Source organism: Acyrthosiphon pisum, chromosome A1 (genome assembly GCF_005508785.2).
Source record: "Acyrthosiphon pisum isolate AL4f chromosome A1, pea_aphid_22Mar2018_4r6ur, whole genome shotgun sequence".
Lineage (NCBI taxonomy): Eukaryota > Metazoa > Arthropoda > Insecta > Hemiptera > Aphididae > Acyrthosiphon > Acyrthosiphon pisum.
In genome coordinates this window covers 88,026,084-88,044,417 of record NC_042494.1, presented here as the reverse complement: position 1 = coordinate 88,044,417, position 18,334 = coordinate 88,026,084, and the positions used below count along the sequence as shown (strand labels likewise).

Below are 18,334 nucleotides of genomic sequence, written 5' to 3'. Positions count from 1 at the left end.
TTGAAGAGTAGGGGAGTAGTATCAATATATAGCTAAATAATTACAACTTATGACAAGCATAGGGTGGGCTTCAAATCGTGAATATCGTGTAAGAACTTATAATAATATTATACGACAACCACACGTCTTGTCGAAAACTAAAAACAAATCGAGAAAAAAATATGATCATACTCGTTTAAATATACAGTTCGCGTATCTTTTTCATCACTGCTTCGGCGGCGGTTAGCTACGTTATGGTTTTGGTGTTTGTTAGACCTTCCACACTTGCTAGGCGATGCGACCGGAGAGAATTTGATGCATGGAGAACGGAATACGTTTGTCGAGGACTTAACAGATTTCTTAACACCAAAATTACCTGAAAAAAAAAACAAAGATATAAAAAAAAATCTATTTTGTCGTAATTAATCATCCAGTGTTTAAAAGGTATTTCAATATGACAATATTATTCGGACTTATATGTTATTAATTCATTTTTACCATAATATTAAACATATCAACATTGCTCATCGTCAAATATATCACTATGTATTCAGTGGCGTTACTCAGTGGGTGGGAGTTGATACGGTGATCAATGAACACGTTTACTTTAGATCAGTTTTAGTGTCTTAGGGCCAGTTATACTGTCTACGGTTAAACATCGATTACGCTTAATCAGCTAATAACAGATATTCTACCGGGCAAATTTGGTCAATTAAACTCCGGTTAACTTTAATCGGAGATGGTATAACTGTGATACAATTAATACAAGAAAAATAATTATACTATACATAAGAGTTCACGTGATAGGTACAACGCGTTTTGTGAATATAAAGACGTACCTATCATTAAAATTTCACGGTTTTTTTTATCAAATTAAACTTAATTATTTTTACCATAAGTATGATTAATATTATAAAACACGCTATTATTGTCAGCATACTGTGATATAAACTGATTCATAACTTGAACTATACATTACCATTGTCCACTTCAAATATTAATATTTAATTTCCTTATAAGATTAGGAACATAATCATAAAGTAAAATTAGTAATTACTGAGGGTGAGAAACTATATATTGGTATAGAATTTTAATTTTGTAAAAATTATGTTACTTATGTAATCGCATATTTGTTTATAGTATTATAATCCTATGTTTATGTTGAATTTTGTATAGGATTGTTTTAATATGCTCGATACCATAGGAATAATAGCATTCCACAAATTCCTTAAATCAATTACGCTTCAACTGAAATATAATAAACAATTTTGTCGGTTAATAATAAAAATCTAAAACTTATTGTTAATCGGTTATTAACTCAAAAAAAAATTTTTTGTCTATGCAGTGAAATGGTTGTAACCGGTAATTTTAAATTTTAAATTTAAATAACCGAATATAATATCACTTTATGTATAGTAGGTTTCAAATGTATAACATTCTGTCATTGGATAATTCAGTGTATTTGATATAGTGTTTAATTTGAATTTATTAATTTACAAACAAATATTTTATCAACATAAATCAAAAAAAACTTTCAAAAATATAAAATAATGACTAGACAATGATAATATATAAATATTTAGTTAAAATTTCAAGTCTCTACGGATTTTCTTTTTTAAATTTAAAAAAAACAATAGGTAAGTCGATGATGTCACTGTATAATGGATGGTGTTAAATTTGAATTCAATGATATAATATTATCTTTGTATAAGAAGAACGATTCTGAGCGAAAACAGTCGGTCAGCCTATAATATTATTACCAAGTATATTTTATTACATTATTGTGAATAAAGTATTTATATATAACCTGTTTACGTGAAACCTTGTTTTAAACTTTCAATCCTTAGCTATAAAAATTGAACATTTTATACATTTTTAACTACAAAATAAATATTAAATTTTAAATTTGATAAATTTTGTCAACATTTGAACTTTAAATGCCTTTAAAAAAAATTGTGCCTATGTATTTATAATATTTTTTAAGTGCTATTTGAACTATATATCAGGAGCCTTGCATTCAATTTTCACACTTTTTTATCCAGCAAATAACATTTTATTGATATTTATAGAAAAAAAAACTAAAAAAATTGAAAACTGACAATGCTCAATAAAACAGCTCAATAAGAGTCAAAATGTTTTCAAAATTGTATGGTGTATAGAAAATGAAAATATAAACGTTCAGTAAATTTTTCATGTATCTACAGTTGTTCGTTTTTGAATAACAATAAAATAACAAAACTGGTATATGAGAAATCGAGTGAATATCCAATCTTGTAAAAATATGAACTTCAAACACACATACAATTTAATTTGATTTGTTTGTTGACATTTTTTTTTTTATAAAGGTTGAAAAACTCATGAATAATCTTGTATTACATTTTCAAATCTTAGATTTGATAAGAAAAATTTTATAAGTCCTCAACTTAAAATAATTTGCTAATTTTGGGGATTTTTCCGTAATTTGTTAAGATTTGAACTTTAAAAGATTATAAAAAAAAAAACTGTGATTAAGGATTTTTAATATTTTTCAAATATTATTGTAACAATAAAATAGGAGCCTTGTATTAAAATTTCAAGCTTTTTTAGCCAACAAATAAAGTTTTATTGACTTTCATTGAAAAAAATACTAATAAAATTGGAAACAAATCAAAATATTTTGAAAATTTTATCGTGTATAGAAAATTCAAATATAAATAACAAGTGAACATTTCATGTATATACGTTCTTTTTTTTTAGTTACAGTAGTTACATCAAAAACCAAAATCGATTTAGCGGAAAAACGATTTTGCTTAAAAATTTCGTTTTTCCTTAATTTGTATGTTGTTTTTCCCGGTGCTTTTGAAAACTATTGAGAATTTGACCTCCTAAATGCACCAACTAGATTCACTTTCCCATAGAACAATATACTGTTGAAGAAAATCGAATCAGTTTTACTGTCCCAAACCATGATAACAGACACAAAAAGAAACACATATCATTGACAAAATCATTTATCAATAATCAAAATACATTTATCCACTCAGAACTTAAAAAAATACATAATACCAGCCCCGCCCAAGTCTGTTCAAAATTACTCGTACCTATGCCTCTAAAAACCGAAACAATAAATCAACCAGCACTAATAATATTTTGGCAAGTAATCCGTAAATCGAATTGTTAGATATAATAACTGCAATGCATTATTATTATGTAAACTGCATTATATACGAGTACATAGCTGTGAACTCGTATAATTATTTGTAACTATTCACAGTTCAGCAGTTGCATAGGTAGGCTTAGAGCCGATTTCTGTTTTGAAGTGCCACAGTATTAATTAATAAATACATATTGTACATTTATACATAATATTATTTAGTCACGAATTACACCTATAGAGGATAAGTTCAAATGCATTATAATTGATGTACTCAAAAATATTTAACTACAAACATTTTTTTTAAACGAATACTCTAAAGTATACATATAATACAGTCACGTCTCATGAATCGATTAATTTTCCATACGAAATAATAATAATTAATTTGCCAGTTATCATACTTAAATATTTCTCATATTAACTAATTTTTATTCAAGGTCTATAATTATGGGTATATGAGTTATAACATACACTCTAATAGCTACAGGTCTACAGCATAAATTATTTTGAAAAAATGTATGATTTATACGTTTGGAAAATATTTTTACTAGTTTTATTTTTGTCATTACATAGTTGAAACTTTTAAAATTGATTTTTAATTTAAGATATTATAGTAAGGAAGCAAAATATAACTGTTAAAATAAATAAAACTGGTATATAATATAAACTTTAATAGTTACATTTGTCTTGTGTTGAACTCGTTCAAAATACATATTAATTCTACCAAACTAAAAGCTATATAGAAGCAGTAATTTCAAAAGTGAACAATATTTAGTTCTTAAAACATTATACTCTGTATTATAATAGTTTCAGAAGCAGACAATCCTTTTATCTCGGTGAATATAAAATATCGTTGTCATTTTAAAAGGGTCTAAATTAAATGAAACATATCAAACTTAATGTAGGTATACCTACCTGCTATTATTTTAGTAGCGGATTCTGTAATAATCTTTTTCGTTTAAAAAATTTAATTACTATATAACTTTAAGGAAAATATTTCAAGACAAATTAAACAAGTAACGACCAAAAAGTAGAACCATTAAACTAATATTATAAAATAAATGTGCTTAAATTGCACTAGCTCGCGTTGTTACTGATGGGATCCAATCCGCAGTGTAGAATATTGTAATCAACAAACCATATGTATTAGAGTTAAGACTAACAATCATTAGGTATAAAAAAGGAGAAATTATTAATCAAAAAATAATTTTTATAGTTTGGATTTACTCAAAAATGTAAATTTGTGGTGTAACGTATAATATGTAGTAAAAACTAAAAATATTTTAATATTTCGTTTAAAAAAAGTGAAAATTAAAACTATGAATATTAAAAAAACAGCAAATAACTGTAGGAACAAAAAATTTAAAAACATTAGATCACATCTACTCCCAAAAATTATTAGGTAATCAGTAAAAAATGCAGTCTCTGTATCTGATTGAATAACTTTTCACAGGCGAGGCGTGTCTTCAAATTCCGTTCTTTTGTTTCTTCTAACTAAAATTTCTAGAGCAACCGAAGGGTTCTGAACAAAGCTTGTATCTCAAATTTGAACGTTCGAAGGGTTACCAATGTTATCAGATCGGCATAGGTGGTACTAGACCCTCTTGGCAGGGGGGGCAGAAAATATTTTAACCATCTAACTTTATGTTCAGGGGGGGGTCGTTAATAAAGAATTATGTATTAATACAAGTACGGTTCGCAGGAGGGGCAGTTGCCTACTCTGCCACCCCCGTAGTACCGCCTATGCAGATCGGTGAAAAATCTGTCTGTAGACTTACGACTGTGTGCCAGTGTGGCTGCTGGACACCACACGATTCTACGGGGAAATCCCCGACTTGCACTCACGTATCGCAACCCGCAAAACAGGTTTCCATTCGTGCTACGAACTTAATTGTAGCGTGGGAAGTTCGTTGACACCGACTCGACTTTGTCGTCGTTTTTCATAAGTCATCATATGGAATCCATATGGTGGCGTGCCGATTTTACTCCACGATTTTAAGTGATAGAAAATAAAAGTTTTCGATAATACGAATCACTACATGAGCAGAGGGATAAACTGTAATAATGCTCCTATAGTTTGATACTGGGAAAACATAAATGTTTTCGGAATTTCTGATTTATAATTTTCATTTAACTATTTAGTTAAATCAAATAACTACGTTCTTAGGAACTCATTGAATCAAGTGATTCAGATTTTTAGTTGGTTATAGAAATTCAAATACGAACTGTGATGAAATTATTACTGTTAAACAATATAATTGACAAGCCTGGATTAAGGGGGGTAGGGGAGCTATGAACCCGGCCCTACAAAAGATATCGAACAATAGTGGGCCCCTGGTGGGTGGTATGTTTCAGTAGTAGGTACTATAATATATGGATAATGGATACATTTTTTCCCCGGGCCCAAAACTATCTTAATCCGGGCTTGATAATCGAGTTGAATTATTTGATAAATAAAAAATGTAAGTAGATATAACTTATCGTAAAATCCAAGTTATTTAGATTATTAGATATTCACCAAATTTAAATCTAGAAATCCGAATAATTCCCAGTACTATTTTAACCATAAGTACATGGTTTATGAATCCAAAATTAAACACAACTAATTATTATTAATTATTTTGGCCGATCAATTTCTATTTTTAATTAAATTTAAACCACTTAAACTGTATACCCATTTAAAAAATAATATTCCAGCTAAAATACACTCCATATAAACTGATATATAGAATTATAGTTAATTTTTTAAATTGTTGATCGAAGCAAACTTAGGTCTGGCATATTATACACGAATACAATGTGATGGTCTTAAAATGGTCTTAAAACGGTCGCCATAATAAAAACAAATAAGTTTTGTTTTTTCATTTAACTGTTACAATCACATGTTTTGGTACGTAATACAATTAATCGATTTTGTTCAGATTATTCTATATAAGTCATACTGTTGGCTTATACTAATAACTAACAAGTATTAACGAATTACGAATGTCTTAATTGTGTTCTCTCGGCCGTCTCCATTGTGACGCCAAACTCATTTATTTTTAAGAGAGCCACTTACGCTCTCAACTTTCTAGACTTAAGACCCAAAATGGTTAGGTTGTAGAACTTTTTTTCTGAATAAATAACGGACAGTACAAATAAATCAATTAATATTAATGAAAAGTGCCTGATATCAGTCTTACTATATATTTTTATATATTTTCCAGTGCAATACACAAGTTAAATATTCATTAAATAATGTAGCCATGATGCTATTGTATATTTCCATTCCAAAACAACAAAAACTATTTATTTTTCATTTAAATCTTAACCTTATATTTACTCTACGTATTATATAAATACACAATATTATAAAAACCGCACAAATCTATTCCCAGGTACCTCTCATTAAAGCCTAACTGGTTCCCGACAACTGCCAATGCATAGTATATAGTTGCATCCCAAAATATATGAATTCCTTTACATTATTTCCGTAAATAAAAAGCTTAAGAGGACTCTACACCCACATGCGTTATATCCGTATTCCAAACGTATAACATGGCAAATTGTACCCACACAGCATTTGGGAAATGATAATATTTTGTGAATATTTTGGAGTGCTTGAATAATGAATATTTGACTAATAATATTGTATAAATATTTTATTCTTATAAGATTATAAAATATTGCATAAAAATGTTGACTAATATTTTTATAATGTTTCCATGAAAATGTTTTTTAAAAAAATATGATTAAAATGTTTTGTTAATGTTTTTTACAAAATATTTTTCATAAGTGAACTTCTTGGCCAAAAAATATAAATAAAATATTTCCTATTATTTACGCAACTTTTTCAAATATTTTGACAACGATAATTGTTTTCCTGAAAATATTTATACCATAGTTCTAAATGCTCTTCGGGGCGTATGATCATCAAATAAAATAAAATAAAAATAGCTTTAAAACCAATAAAATAAAATAGTTGGGAAATATTAAAATGCTGTGTGGGGTATAATACCTATAGGTACTTTCTGAATAATCCAATTAACACTCTTAAGTTTAATATAAGAGCGAATTGACCTATTATCTAATTTAAAAGTAATAATATTATTTATAGTAAATCTTATACGTTCATTTTTATATTTTTATTTTAAAGCTAGTTATGAGCATTTTAAAATGTACCTACAAACAATTTACAATTTTACAATTATATATTCAAAAATGTATTAATCGTTAATAAACTACTTAGACATATATTATCTGCTTGCCCATTGAGAGGCAACTACTACTACACCCTTTTCGTTGTATCAATATCCAGAGTACGCCGAGAGGCAACTTGTATAAAAATTATCGACCTTTGTGACTTCGGATGGCAACTAGTATGTGCCCGTAGAGGAAAAACTAATAGGAACGTTGTAGGATACTGTAGAGTGTAGATGGTCGGAACACGGACACCGAAATCCTAATTGGAAGAGTCTCAGACCTTCCCAGGAACATAGGAACATAACAGCACTTCCCATTTGGATCAATGGTTCCTGTTAGGATTGCCTTTTATTTTCCTTCAAAGACATTTGTGCCATAAGTACAAAGTAACTATACAAAGGGATTTTTAAGCATGTTCACCCCAATTTTTCCTTCAAATAGTACATATTTTATTCAATTTCTGATTTTTTAGAATTTTTAAATATACCTACCTAAAGACCATATTTTAAAATTCCTGATAATTTTTATACTACTTAAGAACTAAGCGGTGTGTCCTGCGGCAATACAAATTTTTATTTTTCTAATGTTACCTCCTTTTTTTACTGTTAATTATTCGGTGAATGATTTTCTTAAAAATGTTGATGTATCTAATGAGTAATTTCTGTTATTAAAATGTTTCTAAGTGAGTTATGAGCATTTTTAATTTACGCTATATTGTTTACGCATAACTTGCTAAAAAATTGAACCATCGCAAAAAATCCGCATACAAACACAGATAATTTTCTTTACATTAAGTTTCATAAATGATCGATTCACTCTAATTTTTAAACTAACGGAGCTAAACGTTATCTGCAGTGCGTAAATTTGCGATGTTACGCACTTATAAGACTGAGACAATAAATGGCCGTGTAGGCCATGTAACGTCCTCTTAATGGTTTATTTTCGAAATATTGTCGTTTTACCCCACTGCAAAACTTTGGATATAACTTATGATATTGTGAATTATGATCTATGGTTGACACAACAATACATTTTATGGTATAATTATTAATTATTATAAACGTAATAATATTATGGTCGTTGACAGTAATTAATTATAACTTGAATAAATATCCGATTAGTTGTGCTGAAATCGATAATATACCTACTCAAAATGTATGTTTTTTAGACGTCTTATGCAACTATGAAATTAGGCAAACTTAGTAAATTGTATTAAATATAATAGGTATACTACATTACATTATATTATAATTATTATATAATTTTACTACATTATATTATAAAGTATTATTAAATATTAATTAAATAATAAAGTTTTCTAAATTTTTTGTTACAAATATTTGTCAAACTTAATTTTAATATCGTCTAAATATATTGATTAGAACGGTTGTTTAGTCATGATTTTTCTCATACAAGTTTCAAAAAATTAAACATACACTTTTTTAAAAATATTTCCATTTATTTCATCAAAGAATTCGTTTTAACTCATATTATTTAAGATATCTTTTAGGTACATGTTTTTTTGATGAAACTGCGATTATATATGGATTGGAAATTTCGTAGTTTGAGCTGAATTTTATGTATCTATATCTAATAGTTCAGATAAATTTACATTATTATAAAAAAATATAAATTATAATATTATAATTATTAATATAATCTATTTTTAATTTCATTACGCATATATTCTAATACACAATATAATATTTGATCAATTTCGTATAGACCCTATGAAGCATTTTTATTCGAATTCGTAATAATATATTATGTTTAAAATGCACAACATTTAAACAGTGTATGCTGTACGTAAATAATTAAGCCTGCCCACCTTTCTTGCAATCTCAATTATGTATTATTGGACATATAATACTTCAAATCAACAATATTAAAATATATATAATTATATATTTGGTTCATACATAATATTCATTATTAATTTAGGATTATTCTGACCATATAATACATCCCACATAGAGCATATAAATTACTTCCAGCGTCCATATAATTTTTTATTTATTAATTATTATGTTATAATTATTTATTATTTTTATCGCCCACACTTTGTGTAACATATTACAATTTCAATGAATTTCCATTTTACTGATGATTTTACGAAACAACTTCTGAAGTTATAGTTGAAAAACAAATTATAATATGAGTCCGAATAAGCAGAAAAAGCGCATAGCAATCATAAAATATTTTATACAGAACAATGAATAAATATTTGAGTCGATTAACGCAGTAAACAGCTAGTGGTTAGTGGTTAGTGATATAGATATTACATTTATTTCTATTCGTAAGGTAATTCCAATCAAAAATATTTAATGCAAGGTTTTCCATTACTAAGAGTCGTAAATACTTTATTAAAAGTACATCATATTATATTTAATATAAAGTTCAATGTATCAACCATAGTTTCTTTCGTTAAAATAAAATAAAATATTTTTTAAAGACAAGGAGAAAACAATAACACGCTCTATATACCAGGGGTGGCCTGCAACTTTTTAAAATACATTGTGCCAAACACAAAAAAAATTGAAAATGTGCCTTAAAAATGAGCACGGTGATTATTACGACTGACTTTATTATAGATTGTAATCAAATAATATGTTATATTACATAACATTATTAATGTTATTTTGATACAATAATTTTTGTGTTTTATTACATTAATATTAATTAGTTATAAAAATATTTAAAAATTATATGTAATTTTATTTGACACTAGTGTGCCATTCAATAGTATTAAATGAGCCGCAGATTGGCCACCTCTGCTCTACACTATGAATTAAACAAAATTTATATTTGAATTCGATGGCAGTTTTTTTTCCATAAATCTTTATAAAATAATAAACGACCCCCATGTGAAATAACTAATTTTTTATGCTACTTTTATTATAATGATTGGAGTTTTAACAACGAAATAAGTATTTTCGAATCTCAATAGCTGAAGAAAAAAAATGTGATTTATAAATTGATAGGTAGGCCATCTTTTTAGACTACACGTTCGAAGTTCGAACTACTCCATTCTAGAATGATAATCGGAGGAGGTATCACACATACTCAGAAAGTAAAGAAAGTAAACGTAGAGGAAAATTATTATTATGTGACCAAGGCATTATACATTTTGTAACATTATATTCGAACAACTGTATGAAAAAAAAAATACACTTATAACCACTAGAGGCATCGGTTACTGATTTAAAATTAATTCCGTTCAGTTTTCGAATTGCTTTTTGAATGGCAAATAAATAATACGATTATTTGTTTTCTATTTTTTTTTTCTAACTACCATCGAAATGTGTATAAAATTTGATTGATATATATAGGTATTAGGAGGATATGCAGGTGAAAGTATCGATTTTGTGTTCAAATTTTATTTCCAGTGGAACCTGGTTGTTTTACACTATTTTTTTTTATTATTATGATCTACCGTATTTTTTCTCACTATAAAATAAAAGTTGGTGAAAAAAACACACAATATGGAAGAGTCGTCTTGTCAGCTGCAGGATTATCACAAATAATATTTATAGGTATATATAATATGGTAATAATATACTAACGCCGTATCGTATAATATTGTATAATATACAGAACACGAATGTGTATGAAACACAATGTTCGGTACCTATCCAAAAACAAAAAAAATACAACTCCCGGAGGTTGTATAAAACTTTTTGCATGGCCCAGAGGTGACAACAGTTTAATAATTCAATCGTTTACATAGTTAGTATACACACTACGGCGTATTTATAAATGGATATAATTAGTTAAATATTTAACAGGCTAACTGATTTTCTAAATATGTTGTTGCGTAGGTACACGGTACACGGATACTACTAAAAACATTAATTATAATAAGTAAAACACAAAATGTTGTAATTGTTGATTAGTCAACAATTGTCTATTGCACGTGTTATATCACTTTTTTTATATAACTATATAAAACACTATTGTATTACTATCTGATTTACGATTGAAAAGTCATTTATTAACTCGTATCCGTGTTAAGTATAGATAGGTTCTATAAGTTTATGTCATATGTAAATAAAATAATACACATAGTTTCAATTCAGTATTAAATAAAAAATAATAATACAAATTTATGAATTGAGAATTACGCTAACAATTTTATTATAATATTCAATACATTATATTGAACCTATCTCTGTAACAATTCTTAGTCGATATAATCCCTAAAAGCATATAAATCGAAAATCAATACCTATGTCATTTAAATACCAACCTTTTTTTAAATCAAAATTAATTTGGGTTAGCTATGGTTTTACAACAATATCAAATTCCATTCACAATACACTAAAAATCCACATTTCATGTTCTTGTGGCTTATATAATGTGCTAAATACCATTAACACCCTAACACGGTATATGAGTAAATTATTATTTTTATTTTTGCTAAAAATGTATTTAATTAAATTGATATATATATAATTCCAGATTTTCTAATACTGAAAGAAAACATAATATTACGGTCATTAAATGTTCGCGTAGGTACTTAAGTACTACTAAGGAAAAGTATATACATTTATACCAATAACTTAAACATTTACAATAAAATGATCTAATATAAAAATATTCTGGATATTAAATGATAATAAAATAAAATATTGAAGTAACGAAAACATATAGTTTAATGTATATTTTGTTGAATAAAATGAAACCTTTAAATTTATATACGTTAAATTTAAGCCCTTTTTTTACACCTCTGTAAATACGTTTTATAGTTATATCAAATTTAATATAGATGTATTGACAAAATTGAAAATTTTGTAATTTGCTCATGAGTTGAAAAATATTGAAAAAAATTGTTAAATTTTTTTAATGTTGTGTAAAAATCATAGTCTATCGGTATAAAAATTAGACTTAATACGATTTATATTTTCATAAATAGCATCATATCACACAGTAGTTAAAAGCTGGCTTATGTATTATAGATATTCCGTACTATAACTTTATGTATTTCATATATTTTTAAGCTAAATCTGTCCATAATGCCATTTAAAAGGTTTTATGTATACTTCTTGGTACCCGTTATAGGTAATAACCTTAATTTTGGTCAAAGGAATATATCAAAGGTTTCCAGATATCCATAGGTAAATAATAAATTAGTTACGTAAATATAGAAAAGTAATACCTACTTGATTTTGAAGTATACTTAGTATATAGGTACCTATATCGCTATATAAACCATCAAACGATATAATATGTATTTTATCAACATTATAAGAATAAATAAAAACATTACAATAGATTATACTTCATAAGTATTTTAAATAAAAAAGTGATGGTCATTAAATCATAAACCATTTTAAGCAATTAATTGTATTGTTTCGATTTTAAAACAAGCAATGAGCCTTATTAAACAATCATTATTTTATATCTAGAATAAAATTATAAATTATTAATAAATTAATGTTTTCTCCATTAAAAGTAATTAAAAAATAAAAACAATATTTCAAGTTATTCTTACTATAAAATGTCGACTTTTACGCTCATTTAAAAAAATGTACATACAATTTATTATTCCTTAGCATAAAATATATACGTTACTTAAATCATTGATAATGATAAAAAAATACATACCTAGAATATACGGATTTTATAAATATTTCAATAGAACTAAAAATAAAATTCCTACTTTTATTGGACTTCTTTAAGCGGATTAAACCTATTAAAATTATTGGCCTCCTGGCTCCTATGAAATTTATTGGAAAGAGGTTTATCCATAATAAAGAAGCAATCGCGACGTAGTCTATTGACTATTATAAATAATTTTATTATATTTTTTTATAAGCACCAATGAATCATATATAATTTTTCCTGTGTATTCGTTTCACTTCCTTGATCAAAAAATATGGAACTTTAAGTTATCTATCATTCAAATCAAAATTTTACTTTTATCAACCTATTAGTTGTAAGTCTAAGAAATTTCTAACTTGTCATCATAAAATATGCATTAAAATATGTGAATAATGGGCCCTATTAAAATAAATATAAAGATACATATTATTATAAGTATGATATTATTAAAAATACTATTAACCTATGTGATGTTAGTTACAACGTACAAATTTAGAAACAATTTATCAACAAAATACCTAGGTACAAGGTATTTATTTTATAGAAACTATTATTAAATGTAAATTATATTATTACTAAATTACTTCTACTAATGCAATAGGCATTTAAAAAACCTTTAATTGTTTGAACAAATAAATTATTTTATTTTATTTAATATGACGTTTTACCAAAGTCTTTTATTTTCATTACAAATTTCTATAATACAAATTTAATTTTTAGTTGCGGTCTTAATACTTTGTAAAAAGAAGAAATCAAATATTTATAATCTCTTAGTAAATTTAAACAATTTTTAATAAAGTGATTTAAAGTTTAATTTACTCTTTAAATGTTTGTAATAAAATACGAGAACAACAACAAGTGATAAAACTCAACGACTTCAATAAAACTTTAAGTTATAAGATGTACACGTGATGTGATCTCAAAAATTATTATTATTATTCTAGGGTTTCAGTTTTAATAGCAATTTCATTTCAATATTGAATTCATTTGGTATATAATTTAAAAACGCACTGTCTCCTTGAGGATAAAAATAATGTATCGATTGCTAATCAAGAGATATTATGAGAACATGGAGAGTTACGTATATAAAATTTCATATATTCATAACATGAATAAATTAATCAACGAAATATGAATGACCAAATTACAAAAATATTTCTATTAAATTATTTCGTACATGGTTCATTAACTATAATCTATATTTGCTTGTATAAAATTACAATTTTAAATCTCTAGAAAAGTTATATTAAGGTATTTGTATTCCTAATTTCATATTTTACCACTATTGTACTTAAATCGATAAATATAATGTACGACTTACAAAATGTACGAATCAGAAATGAGAATTAAACTAGAATAAACAAATCCTGATCTCCGAGACCAAATAACAGTATGAAATGGAACATTGAGTTACTAATTAAATCTGTAAATTACATGTAATCATCTCAAAATTAACTCGTTGTATCTATTCGTTTTCTTTCTGAACCACGTAGTCGTTTGCTAAAAAACTTAACGAACTAACCAGTTCTTTCAGTTAATTTTCAGTGGATATAAGTATACTCTATCCAGTAAAAATGAGTTTTCGAATTTGAAAGTAACAACTATTGAGGAGAAAATTAACGCGATAGGTAGCTCAGAATTCTATCTCTAAGATACCATCAACATTGAACTAATTGCTGAGTTAAAGGATAGAAAAGATAAATAATAAAATAAGTTAGGTACTATTTAATAACTCTGTAAAAGATGCAACCACCGTTAAAGATGTTTTAAAGTTTTTTGAAATACAATTACAGTCAACTTACAGTCTCTCACCTTGGATATCTCTCTTTTGCATCTATTAAGCCAAGACCTATAAGATTCTGTTTTTCGTATCAAAGGAAAATCTTATCCATATTCAAATCCTAACATTAATTAAAGTTTCGTCTTACACGGAAGGATCTCACTGCTATAATTAAAAATACTAAATTATATGCTAATTATTTGAAATTTTCTAATATTTGAGCTGAATGTACACTTTGTAGTTAAAATAATTATCAAATGTAATCACAGAAGGTTAAAAGATCAATACAATTAAAACCCAGTCAATATTGTTCGCTTTAATGTGGAACTTCTAATGACAGTCAAAGTATTGTTTATTTATTTAGACGTTATTTCGTGTCTATTTTTAAAAAAAATTGTTTATTCCAGCTAATGTTAAACATTATAATATCGTATTTTAGTTCATTGAACCTATTAATAAATCAAATTAATTAATGAATTACATAAATTAAATAGACTAAATTAAAAAACTTGTATTGGTCTTTCCTATCGCCCATATTCTTCAATTCTTGAATGCCTGAAGATTTATTCTTTCACCCACTGATACTTTTGTTTTTAATACTTATTTAATAATAGCGTTTTCCCTCTTTTCGGAAATCTACATATTACATAAAATATCAATCCAATTTTCAAAAAGGGTGATCTTAAGTGTCGAATTGTCACGAAACCTATATTCATAATTTTTATCCTTTAAGAATATTTCCTGAAATTCTAAATTTCAAACTTACCCCTATTTAATTTTAACGCTTGGACCCTGAATAACATTATTTATTCAGCAATTCATCGGTTATTATTAATTTACTCTATTTTTAACCTTTTATTTTTAACTTTTAATCCAATATCCATCAGACTGATAACCTGTTTAAGTTGTAACAGTAGGTATTTTTTAGTATTTTTTGAAAAAGATTTTTATAGATTAACCCCTCAATTCTTAATTAATAAACTTAAAACAATTAGTTTTGCTGATATTTACGCCTTTATTATCTTGGTTTAATTCTTTCTTAACTTAAATATGTAAAATTTTTAAAAATAAAATTTTTATTTCAAATTCAATCTTAATAATTTTACGTGTTTCTATTCACTTTTTCTTCACTTTTATAAAATTGATGTATTATGATTGTTTTTTCAATACATCTTTCTAATAATTAAGAAAATGCAAAATTCTGAAAATAAATTAAATTTTGCTATTCTTTGCTATTCACAGTATTGTCCACTGATGTATTTAAAATTTTATATTATCTATTAATGTTAAAAATACATCTCCTTTCAGAAAAAATGTAGACGTATTAATTTTAGTAATATTTTGGGTTACGCTATTATTTATTTCGATCTTTTCAAATCAAAAATCTAGAAATAATTTTTGACACTAAACTTTTATATCTTTGATTGTTTATTTTTTTCTGTTAAGACAAAAGCTCTAACTTAACCTTTGCATGGTAAAGCACAATCACTCAAATATTAACGATCCATCCACACTAAAAAGTCTTAACATATAGATAATTTGTTACCAAGCATAAAATAAATCTGAATTATAATATGAGGTACATATTATAGTATTGATTACTATATTCAATATGCCCAAAATTGAAGAAATCCAAAATAAAGTTGTTATTTTTGATTGTTTCAAAATGTATTTTAATTGATCTTATCACGCTGGTTATTATGATACGTTTGAATATTTAAAGCGTAATTCCTTAAAATATAGAAGAAATCCATCATGTACAACTTTTCTGCATAAAACAACTACCTACTTAATAATAAATCATCGACGACACATTTCTATACTTAGCCAAATTAACAACAAAATCAATAAACATAATATTCGCTATAAAAACCTATTTTATATCTCACAGTTTTCGAAAAAATTATTTTATATAATTAGTGAGTAAATATTTTGGTATCTCTTGGTATTACACTGGATTATTCAGGCAGTAAAATAAATTGTTATTATATTTTCTTAACTTATTTTTCGTATGATTTATGTAACAACTGACTAATTAAGTGGCTTATAAAATATGTTTCGTACATAACTTCTGTTTGATATTTGATCTATGTATTAAGAAAAAATTGTATTATGTATTACACAGACGTATGTCTGTTGTATAAAAAAAAAATAACTAAGAAATACAAATTAACAAAATTCAATTTTTTTTTTTAATTTAAAGAATCTTTTTAGAGCCGAACTTTAAATAAACAAAATAAAATGTATATTATTCAAAAAACTTATCAGGTATCTAATAAAATAATTAATAATAATATTGTATCGTTCAATCAACCATAGTATTTAGAATTATGATTTAATTTGTTATTCGAACTATTAAATATTTGGTTCGATTCTAAAATTAAATAGTTTACAACAGTGGCAGATCTAAAATTCTTTTGGGGGCCTATTGTGCAAGTTTTACGACACAAATATATAAAAACAGCCAAATTTATTAACCTAGATGCTAGGCCAATAGATGGGCCAGCCCTCTATGGCCCCCCTTAAATCCGTCACTGGTTTACAACATCCCAAAATAAATAAATAGTAGTTAATGATAAAATTGTGAAAATTTAAATATTCTGATAAAATATAATGATAATTTGGGTTATTAATGAAAAAAATCAAATATATTAATTAACTATAAATATTTATATTTATTCAAACAAAAGATATTATAACCATTTTGGAAAAAGTTGGCTGAACAAATGATAAACTCGAGAGAAATGAAAAAAGCTTTTAGAATTATAATTTAGTTTATACTTAGCACTTTTTTTATATCTATCTAAGTGTTTATTTTATAAAATATATAAAAAAAGACATTCTTGAATAATTTTAATTGTATTAATAATAATATTTTATAGTAAGTATTATTATTTCGTAGTGCAAATTTATACTGAACGCTGTCCATATTTTATATTTAAATTTAACGTTAGTTGAATGAAAGTGTAAATACCAAAATAATAGTATTTATAATGGTATATTATTTGGTAAATCCAACTAAATAATAATATATATACATCAATTACGCGTTCATTAAGCCTACACATTACCAATTTACTTTAAGAAAATAAAGTTTAAATTGAACATACACAGCAAACGAAAAAATAAATAATAGGTTAGGTTATAAATCAAGTTTATTATCTACTTTTAAAATATATGCATTACATATAAACATTTTTATTAATTGATTAAATGATTTTAAAAAAGAAATGTTTTAAATTATTTAAAAATTGTCAGTTATTTATATATATAAATGGGTCGAACCTAATAAAGAAAATAGTAATTATTATAACAATTAATACATTAACACAATAATAAAAAGAAAAAAAAATAATGATTAGAAAAATTCATTTCTAGAGTTTATTAATTAGATGGAATTCGATAAGTAATATATTGACACTTTTAATTTGGCTTTTTCTTATGAAATTATAAACTTTATTGAAAGTCAATATTATAATTATAATATTGTCATAATCATCATAAAAGTATAAACTGTAATAGAACACTCAAATCTGACGAATAATACAACCAAAATGTGCGACTGAACAAGTAATTAAAAACCAGCATTTACAGCCGATCAACTTTTGAATTCAACTATTAATATAAAGACGAATAGTTTAAAGTTATTGCAAGTT

The 18,334-nt window shown here is 25.7% G+C and overlaps 1 protein-coding gene across 1 annotated transcript in view; it reads right to left on the bottom strand.

Annotated features, from left to right (window-relative positions):
• Positions 1-18,334, bottom strand: part of LOC100158922 (ankyrin repeat and fibronectin type-III domain-containing protein 1) — a 153,934-nt gene that overhangs the window by 108,633 nt on the left and 26,967 nt on the right. Inside the window, exon 4 of the mRNA XM_016807921.2 lies at positions 172-355. Coding sequence (XP_016663410.1) covers positions 172-355 — 184 coding nt within the window. The remainder of the gene's footprint in view (positions 1-171; positions 356-18,334) is intronic.